This window comes from Prenolepis imparis, unplaced genomic scaffold (genome assembly GCF_030444845.1).
Source record: "Prenolepis imparis isolate NDT839.2.m4 unplaced genomic scaffold, iyPreImpa1.0 SCAF_12, whole genome shotgun sequence".
NCBI classification, from domain to species: Eukaryota; Metazoa; Arthropoda; class Insecta; order Hymenoptera; family Formicidae; genus Prenolepis; species Prenolepis imparis.
Genome location: NW_028141170.1, coordinates 4547307 through 4569914, shown reverse-complemented (window position 1 = coordinate 4569914; position 22608 = coordinate 4547307). Strand labels below are relative to the sequence as shown.

Below are 22608 nucleotides of genomic sequence, written 5' to 3'. Positions count from 1 at the left end.
GAAAAAAAATAGAACACGGCGGTTGGTAATTCGAGCGATAAAATACGACGCTCTAGCCCGGTTTCATTGCACTTTCAAGATGACGAGACGTCATGCGAAAAACGCGTTTAAAAAAAAAATGGAATTGCAACGTGGTAGCCCCCGCAACACAGTAGGTATAGCTGTTGGAAACGAACGAAAATTTCGCGACGCGGCCGTGTCTGATTCACGCTATCATAAAGCGATTTCTGCCGTTTACACCGATCGAGGCGCGAAAATACGGGAGCAGCTTTTTTAATAGGGCATCGAAGAGAGAGAGAGAGTGTTTCGCGCACACACGGTTCGGTAGGTAAGCGAGACTTTAAAAATAATCGGTGCCATTCGCGGCCTCGCGGTCGAACGAGCCCGGCCGCTTTTATGCGTTGTGTTAGCGCAGCTTTGGTTTTTCCAGTGATTTGTATTTACCTCTCTCCGGCTCTGCGAAATATATTTTTATAATCGTATACAGTGGCGTCTCTATCTATAAGTTTTTACCGGTGCGCAAATTATCTAACCTTTTTGCAAGGAGAAATATCTCACTTTTCTTGAAATTTAAATTTTTACATTTGAAAGAGAGATCCATTCTCTACATTTAAGAGATTTAAATTCAGTTTTTTAATCTGTATAGATATATTTTCTCGAAGTCTAAAAATTTTGTTTTGCAAACAAATCTCATTAACGTGTCTCTCTTTATGTTAAATTAAAGAAATCGCAAAATGTTTTTTAAAAATCACTTCTCACTTTATTTTGAAAATATGTTATTCGTAAATTATTCACATTATTATACATCATTTTTCGGAGAGCACAGAAAAGAGAGAGAATCTCATTATAACAATCGCCGACTCTATAATAACGAGGACCGAAAAGTCCAAAAGACAATCGCGGAATTTATACTCTACGGTGTCCGCGGCGAGGCAGCGCTTTTCGCGCAGCTTGGCCGAAAAGCTCGAGACCGTGCTTTTCGCAAAAGACAAAAAGAGCAGCAACATTTGCATATGCGCTCGACCACCATCTCTCGCGTTTTTCCGATAAATTATATCTGCCAAGTTGGAGCGAGAGAGAGAGGGAGAAACTCGGCGAGTTCGTGTACGTGCGAACCGAGAGCCGCGGCGAATGCAGATTTACGCAAAATAGGAGCCCGTTTTTGAGAGACTGTCGGCTAGCAAACAGAGAGAGGGAGGAAGAGAGAGAATGCACATCCCGTCGACGAGACCGCTGCAAACGCGACTACGTATCCGGTGAACGTCGGTGCCGGACACAGGAAAACATATAATTTAACGGACGGGGGATAGAGTTTGCTATGTTAAACGGGGCGTTCGACCCACTTTCGCGGGCCTCTATTATCACTAGGGGATCTTTGTCGACGTCGCGCGTTGGATTCACGTGCAATTTGCGTGGAATATTTACACGCGTACGCCGTTCCCCCGAAACATGGAAGGTAACACAATTTACTACGGTCTATATATACCGCACGATTAGATTTGCGTATTAATTAGGGATATCTCGTGCGAGTAAGACGGCGAAATTTGTCTCGATCATAACTCGTCTAGTAATAAACGTCGCGTTAAAAAAATACATATATTCAATTATCGAATTAGACGTTCCGAAATTTTGTTTTACGTATTTGTATAAGAAATTAAAATTATACATAGCTGTTGCATAAATTAAATTATTATTTCGAACTAACGTTATGTCGGGTATAATAAAGTGCAATTTACTACAAATGACTGTTTTAATATACCCATCCCTCGTTTGGCGAGGATGAAAGACGCGAATATAAAATTCGCGAGACGTAGTCTGCGCGAATATGCAGCGAACGTCTCGGATGTTGCAGCGAAACATATAATTCAACGACGACGTTGAACAGTCTCGCAACGAATAAGAGAGGCGTCCGAGTTTTCGTTGGCACCGATTGTTCTGCGAGCCGTGAGCGTGAAATTTCCCACGGAATAGCGTGAGATCGTAAAACGATTCTTCGCTTGTACAAGTGCTGCTCGTTACTGTCTCGTCGACGGAAAATATCCTTCGCTTTCGTTATTTCGCGCATATTCAACGCGCTAAAACTTTCCAAAGAGCTTTGTTTCTTGTCTCTGCAACTTTTTTTTGTCTTAATGTTGCGCTTTAATGAATTAAGTTTATTGTTGCGGAATCTAGCAAGATATGTGCAAGACTGCTTTTTTCTATAAAAGTGAAGAAATCTAATACAAGTCATTGGAAAGAATTTTTTTCTCCTATCATTCCTACGTCTTTTGGGAGCAAAATATATTACATATATATTGTGTGATAGAGAATAGTTTAATATTGCATATGAATTGGAGAATTTTGCATCAATTCTCTATTTCCTTATTTTCTCTCAAACGTTTATTATGTTAAAAACACAAAATCCAATTACGAATCATTAGTTTGAATTTAGTATTGCTATAAATAATTTTTCAACTAATTCTCCGAAGTTCCGTGTACTCATTACGACAGATTTAGAAACAGATGACACTGCTGATAAATGGGCGACTTAAATCAAAGCTCGAGTATACTAAGGATACGGCATGATTCGTCGCGTAAAAAACGTCGCGCGAAAATTATCGTAGCGGCTTGCGCGCCGAGTTGAGTCGTGTGCACGGGATTATCCGGGCTTTTTCCGTAAAACGAGATTTCGAGGAGAGTTGGCAGCTCGCGGCAACTTTTATCCGCGTGACGCGATGCAACCGCGTTGCTTGGCCAAGCATATTATGTGGCACAGCCCGATGACGCAACGCGAGAACGGCTTTAGAGGATTTTAGAGAGCCATTTTAGCTAGATAATTCACTTTGTTGTTGCGTGATTATAAACTCGATATGTCCCTTCGACGGCTCTTTCGCGCGACTCAAGTTGTGCGGTCCATTGTGCGGATATAAATCGAATACAGATTTATATATCGGAGTACTCTGTTTTTTTAATAGACAAATATGCAAGTTGAAAGAGTTTTTCTCGAGAATTTGTAACTTTAATAATGATGATTTTTAAATGTCAAGTCTTTGATTCTGCATCATCATATTATCATTTCACAGTTATTATGTGCAAAATGATAAATATAAGTCAAGTTGCTGCAAAAATTACGACTCGCGCGATGCAATGTACCGATAACGATATATATTTTATTCTCCGCGCGAACGCAGCTAGAATATAAAACTCGGAAAATTAGACATCTCTCTTTACATCTTTCTCAGCATTTTTCCCATTCGCCGTACAGACTCTCTGTCTGTGACTGAGATCCTTCGGGGCATCTCATCGTGACTTCTGACGTATTCTCTCCGTGAGTTGCATTATGCTGCGATCGGCACGTCAGCGTAATCCGTCATTTTCGGACTGCATGGAATTCACGTTCGCGTCGAGCGAACGCAAATTGACATTTAATAAAAGCGCATTCTCGTGTATGTTGCGCGATACTCCCGAATACAGCTCGAATATTCGTAATGCTCAATCGAGAAAGGACGAAACATATAAGTAATACTTGATATAATTACAATTTGTAATCTATAATACATTCTTGGAGAGTTCTGCTTTAGACTGAGTTATACAATATTAGAAGCTTTATTCTGTTATCCGCGAAAATTAATTTTTTATGATTTATGTTTGATTTTATGTGTAAAGCGTGATTTTTTTATCATAATATATGATAAAAAAAACACAGTGTATTTTTTTAACGATAACTTTTTATCTCGTTTTCAATTTAAAGTATGTTCACTATTTTACGTACATACATGCACGGAACTATCGCTTGACAGTAGAACAAGTCCATATTGAATCAGACAAATCTTAAGCGTAATGTAATATGATAAAAACAAAGTTTCATTTTTTTAATGACTAGTACAACACAAGCGCGCGCCATTCTTCGCTTTTATGTTTAAAAAATGATATTAAAAAAAAAATAATATAAAGTTTGTTTAAATTCGATTAATATTTTTTCACAGAAATTAGCTGATTAGAGCGTTAATGTGCTAATTAAATTTTAAAATAATAATATGTTAAAAAATTTAAATAGTAATATGTTGTAAATAATATGTTATAATATCTTATTCTCGATTAATATTTTTTGACAGAAATCAGCTGATAACTGTCAAAAATATTAATCGAGTTTAAAATATTATATAATCTATTATTTAATACATATTATATTATTTTAATTTTTATAACATTATTTTAAAAATTAATTAGAAAATTAACGCTTTAATCAGCTGACGCTTTAATCATATATGTCATGTAGAGCTTCAATTAATTTTTTTTCAGTAGTAATATAAGACATTAATCAGACGTTGTGATTGCTCGGTAGATACACTGACAAATTATCCAAATTAATTATTATACAACAAATTAATTATATAACAAATTAATTATTTTTTACAATAATCAAGCTTCAAATACACAAGACATCTCGAAAACATTTCTATGAATACGAGAGAGAAAATATTATTGCGGAGAAAGAGACATTCTCTCTTTCAATGTCTCTTAATCAGCTGATTTTTCTGTCAAAAAATATTAATAAAATTTGCTAATTAAATATTCTAGCTTACCTATTTATATTTATATTGTGTATGTTATAATTTGCTAATTAAATTTTAAAATAATAATATGATAAAAGTTATAAAATAGTATAATATGTTGTAAATAATATATTATAATACATTATTCTCGATTAATATTTTTTCTTTCTAGATCTTTTCGAACGAATCTCCTTCGAGTTTTAATTAATTAATATTATTAATATTAAGTCATGTATATAGTATCGCGCGCGCGCTATTAGAGTGAAGTTGCCGATGTTAGTAGAATAGCGGCCATTACCGAAACGCCGCGAGTATCAGGCAGTTCGAGTTGTGATTAATTAGTAAGCATAATCGTTAGAAACGATTTCTAACCTTTGTATTGTAATATTTATCAATCGCATATCATAATTTCAACGTTAATATGTAGTCGTAATTGTTCGAAACGCATATTTCGCGAAAAATTCGATGCAAAATCTCTTGCCAACATAACCCAACTTAATCTGTTTTCGCGCGCGCGAATGTGTTGCGACCCGTGGATATATCTATCGTTAATTCTAGCTTACATATTTATATTGTGTATGTTATAATGCGAAGTAATAAGATTATTCTAATATATGTATGTATTTTATTTGTTCCAGGTAGCATTGCGATACAGAGTGCGATTCACGCGTCGTGTCGGAGGTGCCGTGTAAAATGTCACGCGTCGGGAGTGCCGTGTAAAGTTTCGCGTGTCGAGAGTGCCGTATAAAGTGTCGGACAATCGTAATTATTCGTGTTTTCGCGAGTGTCGTGAGTGTTACCATGAACTAAGAGAGGAGGAGGAGGCCCGAAGGAGGCTTCGGGCGACAACGAGGCAACTGTGAGGTAAAACCTAAAAACATTTTTTTCTAAACTACATTGAGATATTCAACCGTTTCTAGACTTTCAAAACACCTGTACACACACATACACCCCCCATACACATGTATATACATAATTTGAATATTTTGTTTTCAGAACAATGTGTGCTGTGTACTACAATTCCGCTATTGCACGGACCGGTGAGTGATTGTTTATTTCGATTAAGAAAATATTATAACATCCCTTTATTAAAAATGCATGTTAAGTCCATTCTCGCAATATTGTTGCATCTTTTCCGCGATGCTTATTGACTGTCTCTATTCGCATTGTGCGTTATATTTATAGCATCGAGAGGCTGTCGCGAAAGTTAGTAATTTGACAATTTGTTCAAAATTAAATAAAATAAAATGTTTTAAATAATATGTTATAATACTTTAAACTTGATTAATATTTTTGATAGTTATCAGCTGGTTTCTGTCAAAAAATATTAATCGCGGATAAGGTATATTATAACATATTATTTACAACATATTGCTATTTTAATATTTTTAACATATTATTATTTTAAAATTTAATCAGCAAATTAACGGTTTAGTCAGCTGATTTCTGTCAAAAAATATTAATCAAGCATTAATTTGCTAATTAAATTTTAAAATAATAATATGTTAAAAATATTAAAATAGTAAAATATATGTTGTAAATAATATGTTATAATACATACAACATATTATTTAAAACTAATATTATTATTTTATTTAATTTTATTTTGAACAAACTGTCAAACTGCTAATCCTCGCGATGATAGCCTCTATGATGCTATGAATATAACGCACAACGTGAATCTTGACAGCTAATGAGCACCGCGGAAAAGCGACAACAATAAATTTCGATATATGCGAGTATCGACTTTACATATCTTTTTTAGAAAGGGAATTTTTTATCACGTTTTTAATTTGAAGTATGTTTACTATTTTACGTACATGCGCGACATTATTGTTTGGCAGTAGAACAAGTCTGTGTTGGATCAGACAAATCTTAAGCGTAATATAATATCATAAAAACAAAGAGTTTTATCTTTTTAATGATAACTTTTTATCACGTTTTTAATTTAAAGTATGTTTACTATTTTACGTACATGCGCGACATTATCGTTTGGCAGTAGAACAAGTCCGTGTTGGATCAGACAAATCTTAAGCGTGATATAATATGATAAAAACAAAGAGTTTTATCTTTTTAATGATAACTTTTTATCACGTTTTTAATTTAAAGTATGTTTACTATTTTATGTACATGCGCGACATTATCGTTTGACAGTAGAACAAGTCAATATTGGATCAGACAAATCTTAAGCGTGATATAATATGATAAAAACAAAGAGTTTTATCTTTTTAATGATAACTTTTTATCACGTTTTTAATTTAAAGTATGTTTACTATTTTACGTACATGCGCGACATTATCGTTTGGCAGTAGAACAAGTCCGTGTTGGATCAGACAAATCTTAAGCGTGATATAATATGATAAAAACAAAGAGTTTTATCTTTTTAATGATAACTTTTTATCACGTTTTTAATTTAAAGTATGTTTACTATTTTACGTACATGCGCGACATTATCGTTTGGCAGTAGAACAAGTCCGTGTTGGATCAGACAAATCTTAAGCGTGATATAATATGATAAAAATAAATAGTTTTATCTTTTTAATGATAACTTTTTATCACGTTTTTAATTTAAAGTATGTTTACTATTTTACGTACATGCGCGACATTATCGTTTGGCAGTAGAACAAGTCCGTGTTAGATCAGACAAATCTTAAGCGTGATATAATATGATAAAAACAAAGAGTTTTATCTTTTTAATGATAACTTTTTATCACGTTTTCAATTTAACGTATGTTCACTATTTTATGTACATGCGTGAAACTATCACTTGGCAGTAGAACAAGTCAATATTGGATCAGACAAATCTTAAGCGTGATATAATATGATAAAAATAAATAGTTTTATCTTTTTAATGATAACTTTTTATCACGTTTTTAATTTAAAGTATGTTTACTATTTTACGTACATGCGCGACATTATCGTTTGGCAGTAGAACAAGTCCGTGTTAGATCAGACAAATCTTAAGCGTGATATAATATGATAAAAACAAAGAGTTTTATCTTTTTAATGATAACTTTTTATCACGTTTTCAATTTAACGTATGTTCACTATTTTATGTACATGCGTGAAACTATCACTTGGCAGTAGAACAAGTCAATATTGGATCAGACAAATCTTAATACAGCTTATAAAACATATTACGCTTAAATATAATATGATATAATAATTTAAAAATTCTTTAATAATAAAATAAAGATACTCTATATAGAAATAATAAAAATTAAAATGAATAGAAAATAAAGTGATTAATAGAAATTAAAATGTGACTGAGGTGATTTACCTAGCCCTTTAACTGCTATAGGAGGAACATGTACTATTAAAATCTCGATATATCTTAATATATAACGCAATAAAAATTAATAATAAATATTTAGAAAATTAATAATAAATAAAACAATAAAATAATATAAAATTAATCGCAATACAAATTAAAAGAGATTTTAAAATTAAAATATATCGAAAATTTTTGTTTTTATCTCTTAGTTTTTCATTTATCGTAAATTCAAAAATACTGATCAGATTCGCGATAGAAATAATAACGTAAATATTTTTTTAACAGAATTATTTCGTTCACGCTATCTTTCGTTTCTCGGTGTAGAGGTACAAACACCGGTATGATAAACGAGTGATTGAAAATCACTATACGGCTTTCGGCTTTCGGCACAAACGGCTTTGCACGCGCGCTATACTCGCATAGTCAGGTCCAGGGCAAACGATCCTGGTATCTGCGCTGATCTCGAATCGAGCGTGAAACAAGCGGACGGATGCGTCGTGGCGCTCACCCTGTGCCTCATCTCCCTCGCTAGAGTTTCAATTTCCTTGTTCGGCGAATTCCAGGTCACGTTGAACGCCTCTGCCTCTGGATATTTGCCGGCAAATATTGGCGTCGCGGCTTGGCCGGAGCGAAGGGAGCCAACGAGCATTTATTTTAACCGCGGCAGAGAGCCGCGTCTCGCTTGTGGATCGGACGAGCGTAAAGGCATCGCGAAAATAACGAGCGCGGATCGGAAGAGACATTCGCGATGCATTCGCGGTTTTTACGAGTGCGTCTCCCGACGAAAGAATGCAGCGTCTCTGCGAAATATCGAGACGCTATATCAGATAAAATTTCGCCTTCGCAATTCTGAGTCTTTGTGCGCGAATCGTTGAATCGAAAAATTATTGCGCGACGCAACGTCTCTACGTGTCGGTGCGTTTCTCGCATGCGAATGGCGACAGACAAAAGAATTATTGATGCGCTGGAAATTAATTAGCAGCGTTAATCGGACAGGTACGACTCGTCGTCGTTATTATTATTATTATTCATCGGAAGAGAGCGCGAATAATTTTCCGCGCGTGAATTATTTTCCAAGCTTTATATGCTTGGACCTTCGAGCAGACGGCGGCGCCTATACACACATCCGTCGCCGTATATAAACGTGGTTGAAAAGCTGTTTATCCCAGCAATCCCAGCAGTCTACGTAATTATAATTAAAAGTTGAAGTGTCGACTGCGTCAAATGCGCTAATGAGCGTCAGAGATGAAAATATGAAAATTCATTACTTCGACATGAAAATCTCGTAGCGAAAATCATTATACGATGACCACGTTATTTCGCCATCGGATTTCTATCATCGCTCGCGATTTAATGAATTTCGTATATTCGCGACTGCGGCTTGATGAATATTAATTACAATTACGCGCTCTGCCCGCACAAAAGTACAGACAAATTTTGTTTATAATGACGTGACAGAGAGTGATCTACATTTTACGTAATATTAATAATAATGCAGACTTGCGCATATCGAGTCCTTTTTTTTTAAGTGGTACTTTAAAATTTTCATGTGATTCGTTTCTTGCTTCTTGCTCGTAGCGATTTCTTTTTATACGAACTACTTATTCCAATATGCGCGTATCAAAAGTTTCTATGGATTCTTGTACGGTTACACAGCTCGAAGCATCGATTTTACGACGAGGACGTGCGCGCGCTGTTTCCCCGATTGTCTGAAAACTCGGCTACCGGTCGGATTCGTTAACCCATTAACATTTTATTACCGGCAATTCTTCCTCGGCCCTCGTGCTCGCTGCGATTAACCGGCGGAAGTCGGCGAGGAAACGTAAGTATGTACGTACAAAGAGTATAGCTCGAGATGTAACGGCGAGACGCGGAGAGGGCGAACGGGGGAGGGCATAAAAGGGGCAGGCCATGGCGGAGGAATAAGTTCTTCCGAGGCGCTTCCGTTTCGGGGAGGGATAACGGGAACGTGAATGGAAGTGGAAGAGATTTGTGAGTGGAAACACGGAAAATACGAGGACGTACTTCCACGACGTGCAGATCGTCGGGAGGGAAAGGCAGTCGTGGCGAGTGATTTATTCACCTAACCGTATATATAGGAGCGAGATCGTATCGGAAGCATCGATTTTTCGTGCGGCGCGCGGATTGCGAGCGATTTGTCTTCCTCCAAGGTATCCCTTCTTCTCCTCTCGTCATGTCCTCTCTCTCTTCCCCATTATCGCCGATTCCGATAATAATTGCCGTAGCATGACGACGCGCGAAAGCTGCAACAATGACGTTACTTCTTCGTTTTGCGCGAAAAAAGCAAAATCCGCTTATAAATACCTTTTCACAGAAATTAATGTAGCTACTTTTCTTATTGCACACGCGACGTAAATTCCGTGATATTTCGAGTGCGTTTTCGAGGCATCCGCTGGTTACATACGTTACACAGAGAATGTTTTACTCCATTAATATCTTTTCTACAAATTTACGACTCGCGTACACAATCCTAATATTTTATTCGTATCACATGTGTGAAATAATAAGAACGAGTTAATTTCACGCGCTGCTGCGATTTACTGCATTTTATATCACGACTATATCTGAGAGATTATTCAGTTGCGACTTACTTTCTTAATAATTAATTCGAATAAAATTCGTTCATTTTTTTCGCGACATAATAATTTAATGCCACCGTTACACGTAGTTTTATCGAGCAGTAGTTCTTTGAGAGAAGGAAAGGGAATTATCGGGAGGTGTTTTAAATGAATAAGTATTTCTCTCGTCGAGAAACGGCTAAAGCGAGGCCAGAGTTCGATAATCCGCAGCGGAAGTCAGAGTGTTCGCCATTGCAGTCACCTTTACCACCTAATCGTACCTAAAGACAGTCTTTATGTCCGCCTTATCGTAACCACGTGGTACAATGTATGGACTCACGCCCACGGCATGTATAACGTCGCGATCAAATACGAGATTATCGTACTGGCATACATTTTACGAGAAATCGATGATTTAGAATGGAACGAATATATCGGCATAAACGAATGATCTCAGTTTCGTATAGAGCGTACAAATCACTAATGCTTGATACTATTGGCATAAGTCAGACTATCCTACTTTTAGGATAGAAAATGGATAAAAAATTGAAATATTACTACGGACGTCCTAATAAAATGTTTTATAATATTAAGATGAACGATTAAGATTGATTGCTTGGAGCGTTAGTACTTTTTTACGATTTATCTTAAATAAAAATCTGAAAGATAAAGTCTTTTAAAGAAATCTTTTAAAGAAATAAAGGAATTATTATTATTTGTTATATATTATTTACTGCGCATGGTTTATATTATATATAATATATCTTTAGCTAGAAATTAATCAATTTAATTTCAAAGTTGCCTGGAAAACCTGGTCGCCTTAATTCCGCTTCCTGTCATGAGTTATTTATCGGCCATTGACAACTTATAAATTGGATTGCTTCACGACTTCGTGGAACTTTGATAGCTGTCGATAAATTCCGTTTAACCGCCATGGGAGTCCAAGTAAAGAGGACGAGAAAATGGGGGAAAATAATTAAAATTGGCTCATTAAAATTTTCATATACGCAGCTGCATTACCTGATTGACGGATGTCAAAGCTAATGAATCGACCGGCTCGAAAGCGCCATAAATCCGAGAATTTAAATTGTTCCTCCCGGATAAAAACGCCTTGTTAAAAATTTAAATGTTAATTTAAAATGGAACGATATTTTCATATATAATGACAATCAAAACGCGCGCGTAATGAGTTCATATTTTTCTTCATACTGTAGGTTTTTATAATTGAAAGACATTCATTAGCCGTGTTTTAAAAAATTACAGACATAGACAATCTATTAAAATAATATTACGTATTCGCGGATGTGATAGAAGAGAGAAAGAAAGAGAGAGACAGAGAGGAAACGGTAAATGTGTTTTGCAATCAGCCAATCACATAATGAACTACAACGCATTAGACAGCATAACACTGCATGAGTATAGTGTTAATTAGTGTTAGTGGAAATCCGATACCAATATACCGATCGTTAATGAGAAAATGGCGAGTTGGTTAAGGATATCGAATTTCAAGGCTGCGAATTTACATGACATTCTTCGTCCTATTCCAGCTTGCTCGTTTTTCATAAGAATTTGAGTGACATTTAATTAACTGATCGGTAATGTTTTTTTATTCGGAGGCAAATAATCTCTATGGCTTTTTATTTGGATTGATTAAAAATGTTAATCTATATAATTTTAATAAAAAATGTTATGTAGAAATGTAGATTTGTCAGCTATATTATTTTTAATAAACAAAATGAGACATGGAGAACTTATTCAATGTTATACTACATTCGGTATTTAAAAATATGTTACCATGATATTAGTATGATGTAAAAAAAATAATTTAAATAATTAAAAATGTATAAATATATTTTTACGTTTTTTTTTTTTTTATAAAAGAGATATAAATTATACTTGAAACTTTTTCCGATAAAACCCTCTTCGATAATATTCTGCAAGAAATAAGTTGATTAAAGAAAAATAAGATAAAAGTATTATTTTTCATTTGGTGAAATTACATTAATTAATCAGAGATTTGGCTTAAATATCTGTTAATTTCCTTTCTGCGTTTCCTTATTTATCCATTTTAATATTCATGATAATGGAGAATAAAAAAGAGATAAATACGTACTGAGTACTGATAATTAAATCATGTAATATAAACTTTATTTCCGCGCTCGTTCCACATTCGTTATTTAATTATATTGCTAACCGATACCAATTTATTAACTGTAAAAAAAGATATAGATTAAAATTCAAGCAATTTATTTTAAAAATAATCTCCCAAAAATTGGAAATTTGATTTTGCACAAACTGAATTATTTTTAATTCACTTATTTCTAGCATGTTTTTTTTCGAATCTATTAGATTTCATACGTCTGTATAATTTTATTTCATCATTACATTGAGAGAATATTAATCGAGAGCCAAAACCATGTCCCTTCTTCCGTTTCGTGTCGCGTTTTTATTTCGCCATTTGCGCGTTTTATTCCGCGACAGCCCATCCGGTATATGCATATCCGCGACAGTCTTGGTATTCGATGCCCGACGACGATGACTACTCGCACCTAGGGAAATCTCTCTTCCGTTCACGCCATTACCGCGTAACGGTACTTCGCTATCTCGATGAAGTCAGTCGAGGGTCCTCCGGACAGAAACGAGTCCCCGTCCTCGTCCCCCGGACCGACCGATTCCGTCCGCGGAAGTCGTGAAGAACTTTCCGTTTTACTTTTTTCGTGCCTCGCGCTCTCTTTCGTCCGCAATCAACGCGCGACATCGCCGATTCGAAGGCGTTTCCTCAAACAACTTTCTCGCTCCTCGTCTTCGCATTGACATAGATCTCGGCCGATAGTTTCGTCGTTTTGTCCTCATCCTCTCTCTTTATCCCTCGGTTATTTCTATCTCCGTGCTCCGCGAATGTTTTTTTCTCAAATATTACTGGATATCGCGCGGAAAGGACGGAAATACGATACAGAATAAACTCGATTGTTTCTCCTCAATCGTTCATTCGCCCCGACTGACGTAGCTTAAAATGTTCGATACCAGATTTCCTGGAGGAAGCTGTACGTTCCATTCAGAAATTTCTATCCGATTACACTCGTGTAATTTTGCAATTTCTGACAGTTGCTTTCGTCGAAATTTTAGTTTAAAATTTTCCTTATGGATTATCATAAATATTGTTAAATATAAATTTTTTAATAAACATTTGTATAAATTAATAACTTTTTGACGAGACTTCTAAAATGCACAGTTAATTTCTCATGTCTCTATTTTAAAATATAATTTTTATTTGATATATATCTAACTTTAGTACCTTTCGAAGTAGAATAACTCCGTGTTAGATCCGACATACGTCAATTTGTACTTTCCTGTAAATTATAATATTTTTTGACATAATTCTACAGTATTCTAAGACGGATACAGATCTTCGACGAATGAATAATCCCTTTTCATCGATTTATTTATTTTTTCTCAAATTTTTCTCGCGAAATAACAAATTAGTACCTTTCGAAGTAGAATAACTCCGTGTTAGATCCGACATACGTCAATTTGTACTTTCTTGTAAACTATAATATTTTTTGACATAATCTACAGTATTCTAAGAGACGGATACAGATCTTCGACGGATAAATAATCTCTTTTCATCAATTTATTTATTTTTTCTCAAATTTTTCTCGCAAAATAACAAATGTCTCCCGATATGACGATCCTAATGCTGTCGCGTAATACATTTTCGACAGCGAGCTTACACCCAATAACGATACTCGGCGGATGTCAAATTCGTGAGATAACTATACCGCGGTCGGATATAATAAACCACAGCGGATAATTCCGGGATAATTATCAAGCGCGGGACGATAAGCGCACGCGCGCATCGATCAAAAGCCGAACGCGCGTCTTCCTGCGTATCAGGGAGGGCCGACTTTGTCGCTGTGCGTCGAGCGATTAATTATGTACTAATAACAATTATCTGCGGATATTGCCACCGTCGCGCGGGACTTCCCGCGAGCGTCTGGTTTACACCGATCACGCCGCAATTCCGCCGTTGCCGACGCTCTAATTTCAACCGATCGCGTCCTTTGATACCGCTGCCGCATCGTGTCTGTGTCAATTTGGCGTTAGGTAATTGCGCAACGTCCGTCTGGTCTCTTGCGAAAGTTACATAATGTAATGATTTAATAATATTGCTATTACGAGAGTCGAGCCCGTTCTTTATGTTAACTTTACAAGTGCATACGTTCTGGCGCAATCGTTAAACTTTAAATAGACCGGAAAATATTATGGACTTGCCTTTCTACGTTCAGATTATTATTTCGGAATATATGTATATATCATGCTAAAGAGAATAAATTAAAACAAAATAATAGCTTTTCTATGTAGAAGAATAGATAGAAGCATAAAAAAATTTACGTATATGGAGAAGAAATTCTTGTTTTAAAATGTTTTACCTGCGTATATCTATAAAATATTTCTTTACATACAATTTCTTTATAAATTTTTCATTCAATTTTTTACTTTTACTACTATTATTCATTTCTCCATCTTTATCCTCTCTTCTACTCGCACAGCGATATCTATCGCGTGGCAAATTTCGATTCGCATATAACTTAATTCGAATTCCCTTCTTGTCGGAATTTTCGCCGGGCGGGCTTTCAAGCTAATTGCGCGACGCGATAGTAAGGGACAGATTAGGAGCTCAAAGGAACAGAAAAGTTGCGCCAAAGATCCCTCGTAAAGAAACTTGCTCTCGAACACCCCGTGATTTTTCCTTTTCCGATTTTTCCTCTCTTTTCGCCGCAGCGCGCGTAAAGTTTTCCCTCCGTTCCTTACTGCGACGTAAAACTCCATTACACGCGACATCAAAGCTACTTCCCCCGATGGTCAAAGCGAAATGCTGCAAACCCCTGCGAATGCAGCATCGCGAATGCTGGCTGGTCCTCTCGAGAGGTTTCGATTCGCATGGGTTGAATTGCGATCTGAGGATACGAAATTCGATTTGCGAATGTAATGGCATTAACGTCGCGATCTTACGATGTCTCAGGGTTAATTTCGTGGAAATCATTAAGTTCCCGCGTAAGAAACGCCGCCAGATTTCTGGTTTCAATACTACCCTGAAGCTTATATTCAAACGTTATCGCTACGAAAAGGAGCTCTTATCAATGTTCGCATAGTGTTATGCGCGATTGCGAGCTACCTACGTTTTGATGCAACAGCTTTATGATTCAAGTTTGATTAATTTGCTGCATTTCTACTTATTACTTTCTTTATGCGTAAGGACCAGGGAAAGGTCCAGGGAGGGTTATTGTTTTTTTTTAATAATATTTAAAAAATTTGTTGGAGGGATTTTTTTCAGAATTTTTATTCAAATTAGATTTCATGTCGCTGCCATCTTTGGTCTTTTTGTGCAGCAGCTTCTCAATTCTCCTATTTATTCTCCAATTTATTCTTGAATGTACAAAATACAAGAGTGTATTTATATTCTTCACGTGAGTTTTAGGAAATAAAAATATGACACAGTTGCTACATATAAAAATTCAATTTCCCACGGGAAGTATATCTTCCCCGGACAGTATTTCGAAAACAGAAACATGGGCCTGTCGTCTCTATTTTATTCTCGAAGCTAAACGAATAGAAGACTCGTGTCTTTTGACACCCTCGTATATCTGCTTTGTTTTATATATTGCGTCGATGATTTGACAAGATTACGAGTTTATTTTCGAGCCAAGCGTCGGCGTTCGTCACTCGAAATTCCAATATTTTTCTCACTCGTTCGACAAAGGTGACGGCAATTTCTACCAAACGAAACAGTGCGCGGAAACGATCGGAGAGAGAATAGGAGAAAATAGAAGATGAATAAGAGAGATAGAAAGAGATTTACCGATGTATCGCATGGACCAAAGGCCAGGAGAATATATTTCCGCGCCTGGCGGGACTATATCGTCTATAAAATACACGCCGCCCAGTCTAGACAAGTTTAAGCGGCGGATGACAGTTTTACGTCGACGTTTGCGTCGCTGATGCGAGGCGGAGGCGAGAAGGAAGTTTCGCGGGCATATGACTCTCTCGCGTATCAAATAGCGCGGACACGTTCGATTTTACGACACACGCGGTTGTTATCCGGTAACGATTACGAGCCGAATGACATTGACAGCGCGTTCGCGGTACCCCGATCGTCTCTCGTTGCGAAGGCAGTAATTGAAAATTATGGCGGAAAATATTCTCGGCACAGGTGACACGATCGGTACGACGTCGTAAGATCGAGGAGCGAAGTGCGACATGAACGAGAATGTGTTTACGAATCATCGAACCTGCCCCTCTTTCTTCCAACGTAGCAGCGGTTCTTCACGCTTTCGTTCGTTCAATTTATATCTTGAATTTTGAAAACTTCTTGAAAATTGATATGTAGCATATCAATAAAAATTAATTTTGCGTGTGTAATAATTTATATTCTTAAAAAATTTAAATCTCTAGAAGAAGTACTTTGTAAACTCCAAAAGATTACGTGAGCCTCTCGTTAAGAATCACTGCTTTACGGAAACACATCTTCTCGCACGTCTTTTTATAACAGTGTCTTTCTGATTTTTACAAGCTACGGCGTGTTGCAAGATATCTTAAGATAAGGTATAGAGAAAAATACGCGTTGAGATATTTAAGAAATAATTTGTCGCATAAAATGAGCGATAAGGATTTATTTGAAAATTGTATGATCGTAAAATGGACAATGATCACATACAAAATTTACGTTATAAAAATTTTTGTTACATCTGTCTGTATTAAATTAATAAATTATATCCTACGCGAGAGAGAGAGAGAAGAGAGGAAGAGAGATAAATTTTAAACATTGAGTGTGACGAATATGAGGAGAGCCGGCGAGTAGACGTGAGAGATCTACAAAGCACCTTGTCGTTTCCAGAGCGAGATCACACGCGTTAAGAGAGAGAACTCCAGAAGCGGCGGGCTTTTCACCTTCACGGCGAAGGTCCGTTTCTATAGAGGCCGGAATATAACGGGTGGTCCGAGCGAGAAAGGCTAGTGCCGGTGGCGGAGGTGGCGAATTTATGGGCCGCTCCGAGATTATTCCGAGACTTACGCGCTGAGGAAAAGTGCATCGCGCTAAACAAATTTATGGCACGCCCGAGATTATGGTCGACGAGAAGTAGCTGGAGAGCTCCCCGGCGAGTTTCCCGAATCGAAATTCTCCTCTCGTCCTCTAGCCTCTCTTTCTCTCTCTTTTCCCTCGGACAGAGCGGCGCCTTACGGAAGCGTCGATCGCGGCTGGATACCCTCTCAATTTATTTTCTTTTCGTTAAAAGTTCTCACTCCGCCCGCGGAAATATATAGAGCCTAATATGAGATAGAATTTTCTGCCATGAAACACGCTGTAGTTGTACCTGAGAGAGGCGCCTTATAAGAGTTTCTTTTGTGTGGGGATATAAATATAACAAATAATATTTTCTTCAAATCTGTACGTTTCAGAATTATAAAAAAAAAAAAAAAAAATGCATCTTTTACGGTGCCATTTTCGAGGCGAATATGTTTTATAATATCAGCTACTATCGATAAGTAATGTAAATCAGAGTGCACAACCAATGTGCGCGCACCAATCATAATTAAATTTCATGATGATTGATCGCTCATGTATACGTTAACGAGACAGATACTTGTGTAAGGGGAAACAAATAATAAACAAATTTTTATAAACGTTATTCATCATCATATTCGCGAAATACAAAATCGATGTCTCGCAAAGCATCCAGGAAAAATGTGATGTGTATTATAAGACTTTCATAAAAAGGGAAGCTGACGCGAATAAAAAGCGAAAAAAATGAAGCACGAAGATAGCGTAAGATAGCGTGATTTTATGAATCGGGAAAAAGCTTTAATCTATTTATAAAGATCCGCGGGATTTTTTCTTTTTAACGTTAAACTCGCGCTCGATGATTGTAATTAAATGTCGTATAATGAATCAAAAGCAGACATATGTAGGCGATTATGTCGAGCTTGCTCGTGATGATTGATAAAAAACATCGCGCAATGAACTTCAGCTAATATCATGATTGATTGCAAACAGATGTTGCATTCTGCAGCAGCAATTACATTCGCGTCACGGGATGTGTTTTCTCGCACTTGTTGAGCACGATTCCGATTGATTTGCAAGTGACAAAATTTATTTTATAGCTTCCAAGGCCTGTTATCGTAAATCCGGAAGCAACACACATAAGCATTTTTTATTGCGCGAAGCAATAGCTAAATAAATAAGCGTCCTATCCTAAACAATTATTTTCAAGCTTTTTAGCAAAAAATTATTAGCGATATTGTGTAATTTTAATATTTTCATGCGAGAAGGAGAAAACTTTATGTAAATGATTGCAATTCTTAATTGTAATATTATATAATTAAATAATTGATAATATTTACGGAACACTAATTTTGTGTTCTCAGCATGCTGAATATTTATTATCTTTCAAGTTGCACAATTGCGAAAAAAAGGAGCACATATGATAAATTTAGACCAGTCTCGATTACGAGATACCCTTTAATATCTAATAAAACGTAAAAATAAAAATTAATTTTTAGTTCCTATTAAAAATAGCGCGATGAGAGAAGCTGAAACGTTCATATGTCGCACATTTCGCAAAGTTTTTTCCACGTGTCGCAATTTTTACGGTGACTGTTCCTTTTTTTCTTTTTTTTTCGTTTCATCCGACTAAGTGTGCGAGAATAGGACGCGCGCTGTTTTCGAGATTGCTAAATCGCGAGCAAAGTTGTCGCGCACGACACTGAACTCGCAATTCGAGGGCTCGTTAAAATCCATCGAGCTATGAGAAAAGCACACATTGCCTTCCCCCCTTCCTGCGCTTTAACTCTCTCTCTCGTAGTTTCCGAAACTGTCGTGTCTTACAACTCGTATCTTACGCTGTTCCAAGACATTCTTCGTCCGGCATTACGTACACGTCGAAATGATATAAAATTATATAATGATATTTTTTTGTACAATATTAAACTTCATTAATTTGGAAATTTTTTCGAATTTTTTTCGAGTTTAATTAAAAAGTAATTGCAACGATTGTATTGCGACGATATTAAATGCAAATTCATTTTTTCATGTCACTAAATGATTAAATAAGTTTACGTCCTCGTGTGAATAAATTATAAATAATCACGCTACGTTTTACATCACTATGTAACGTAGACGTATCTGAAATCGCTGAAGCTGAGAATCCTGGATATCAAATCCGTCTCGTTCTGTCTAATAATGATTACGGAAACGATCCTCGAGGCGGGCGTCTAACAGTATGTATATCGATAGCGCTTAGAGTTGGACGGGAACAACGTACTCTCGGGCTCTGTAGCGGATATCTAGAATTAACTGCGCGTTGTCTGAGTAGTTTGCCCCGATGTGTTATTACGGGGTGTGCCGTTGCCGAAAGCTGACGTCCAGGGGAGGGTAGAGGGAAAATAGAGGGAGAGATGAAGAGAGAAGCGAATACGCGGTTAATGGTAAAGTCTCTCGGTTGGGCTCACCGTTTGTGCTGAATCCTGAGGCCTCTTCGGGGGTGCAGCGGTACACCGTCCTTCAACCAGTGCACTCTCGGGGGCGGCGAGCCCCTCGTCCTGCATACTAGCTTCACTCTCTCCCGTAACCTCGCTATCGAGTCCCTGAGTTCGGACAACGTAACTTCTCGCACTGAAATCAAAAGTTGGAATCTCGTTAACGCCGTGTTGCATGTTGGCGCGTTCGTTCGATATCAGGCAATTATTACTTAATTAACTCGCGCAATATTTGGGTTAATGCATATTCAGACTCTCCATTGTGTTCTCAATATGAGACACTTGTACAGTAATTAATAACATTTATTTTACATTCATTAAAGCTTCGAGATTAAGAAGAACATTTATTGACTGTTAAAACAATTTCACATGCGGATGATATAGAAATCTTTTAACAATTCTTTGACAATTCTCTTTATTTTTTTGACGCGAAGATTTTATGTAAACATAAGGTAAAAAAAAATTTATTTTGAAGTTCCTCGAGCGCGGATGACGCGTCTAGGCTCGTGTTTGCGAGCGAAATGGAAAAATAACGGACGCGGCGCGTTTTTAGGCAGATCGTATACTGCAGAAGAAGCTCTTCCTTTCGACAACCGGATACGGTTATCCGTCCGGTTTTGGCAAAGGCTGCCGTATCGCATTTCGGCCAGAGGCCGAACGGCATATCGATAGCTTGGCTATCGAGTATCAATTCACTATTTCGTTACTCCAGAATGCGGGTGTAAAAACGATCCGCGGGGAAATCTACACTTGTGCACGGCACAGACATGCGCGAATATGCGGGAATTCGCGTTACGGATATATTTTTCTTGGATAGACGCATACAGCATATATATACTTAACTGACGTTAAACAGATATGTATTCGAGTGCAAATGCGAATATTATTAGAATATTCGTATTTATTAGAATCGTAAATGTGGGAAAATTTCTATATGTGATATATGTCGAATAATTTCACGAACATTTGATTTATAACTAAATCCTCACCTACTTATAATATTTTCTATACCTTTTGCGTGTCTATTGATAAGATAAAAATTAACGAGACAAAGTTTTTTTTTTTAGTTGGATGATTGATCGCTAGGTAAATGATTATTTTGGTAACAAAACGTAAAATTAAAATCTAGTTGTATCCGATCCTATTTAAAATTAAATAAAGAGTGAAGTTTCGTTATTTAATCACACGTTTCTCGTTTAAAGTTTAAGCCATAAATTATTATTATCTCTATACTTTAAGAAAAATTATACTTCAAGTTTAACACACTCATGTACGTACACTCATATACATACAATCACACAATCACACTGCACACATATTTCCAAATGAATAAAAGGAGGGACTTCTCGTGACATCTCGTATGAGATCTCATATAATTTTTTTCCGCTATAAAATATGATCACGCGAAACAAAATGACTCGACAGTCGGATATCGGGTATAAATGAAGAGGAAGATTTGCGTTAATAAAAACGCAGGACGATACTCCCGTTCCATTTCCCCCCCTCTCGAGATCGCGTGATTTTCCAAAGGAACGATGTGGAATTCCTGGTGAAAATACAACGTTCAATGAGCTCTCGTCCATTATATTCATGTCGCATGACAGGGAATGATAATAAGGCGCCGTTAGCAAAGATTTCTTTGTCAGACTCTGCGCGGCGCGGGACGTCGCCACCCTCGTTTGATTTATTATGTTTTCACGTGCATACGGCAATCCCATTCGCCGCAAATTCCGTTTTTCCCCCCGCGTGTCGCGTGTAAATAAAACTGATGTCGTTTCGCAGATGCGCGGTTTGAGAAATTGAACGGAAATAAAGCACAACGCTTTTTGACCAAAGCTGACCGCTTGACCTCGCTATCGTTCATCCCGTTGACGTAAATGTTAATCGATCGACGGATAATTAAAGTATCGATCGTCTCTCTCACACACATACACATACGGATCGATAGCGCGATTCGAAAACACCTTGAAGGGTCTCACCTCGCGTGTCGCGGACACACGTAGAAGTAAGTTTCAAACCGCTCGAGTTTCCTCCAAGTCAAACGTCGTTGACTAAGTAGAGAAAACAACATGATGTTGATCTTCTGTAACAATTTATTTACAACAAACAAGCACAGATGCCTGTTTCCTAAAATATACTGCGTTTCAGCTGCTTTAAACGCATTGAGCTTAAAATAGCTATTATCTCGAGAAATTCAAGTTACACGCTCTCTTTCCTTTCCCTTTCTTCCCTTTTGTCCTCGTTGCACGGATATTTGTCTTAAATTCATCGTGGCGCTTCGTCGCACAGCTGTAATCGATAGCGCTCGATTTGCATAACAGATTCTTCACTTAATTGGAACACGACACGCCTACAATTCCTTTGATTTAACTCGTCGGAGGAGAACGAGAAATATCTTTGTATTGAAAACGATATTTCTGCGTCAGTGATATCGCGAACATATAATCAATCTCGAGTGACGAAGTAATCGTGATAAAATAAAAATGTGAATCAATAATTATACAAAATTATACAAATTATATAATTATCATTATATCATCATGCAATGCAAATTTATATTTACTTTAGCGATAATTATAAGGTAATAATACCGCTCTTCAAACGCGAGAGCATATTATCATTTCTTTATATTACATTATATTAAAATCATTATATTATATTAAAATAATTAACAGACTCGTCATAT

At 36.7% G+C, this 22608-nt stretch overlaps 2 protein-coding genes across 7 annotated transcripts in view; one reads left to right on the top strand and one right to left on the bottom strand.

Annotated features, from left to right (window-relative positions):
- The window catches only part of Vn (membrane-bound neuregulin protein vein), a 343620-nt gene that overhangs the window by 145154 nt on the left and 175858 nt on the right, over positions 1–22608 (bottom strand). For all 4 annotated transcript variants that reach the window (XM_083051778.1, XM_083051779.1, XM_083051777.1 and 1 more), the window contains exon 2: positions 19896–20058. In XM_083051778.1, coding sequence (XP_082907904.1) covers positions 19896–20058 — 163 coding nt within the window. The remainder of the gene's footprint in view (positions 1–19895; positions 20059–22608) is intronic.
- LOC145943885 (uncharacterized) overlaps positions 1–22608 on the top strand; it is a 320534-nt gene that overhangs the window by 167309 nt on the left and 130617 nt on the right. The window contains exons 5-6 of one of the 3 annotated variants that reach the window (XR_014426591.1): positions 5174–5399; positions 5532–5575. Coding sequence is in view for 1 of the 3 variants with exons in the window: in XM_083051785.1 (XP_082907911.1) it covers positions 5174–5177 (4 nt within the window). In the remaining 2 variants the exon portion in view is untranslated. Of the gene's footprint in view, positions 1–5173; positions 5400–5531; positions 5576–22608 lie in introns of those variants that run through there. The other 2 variants (XR_014426592.1, XM_083051785.1) reach the window with 2 other exon arrangements.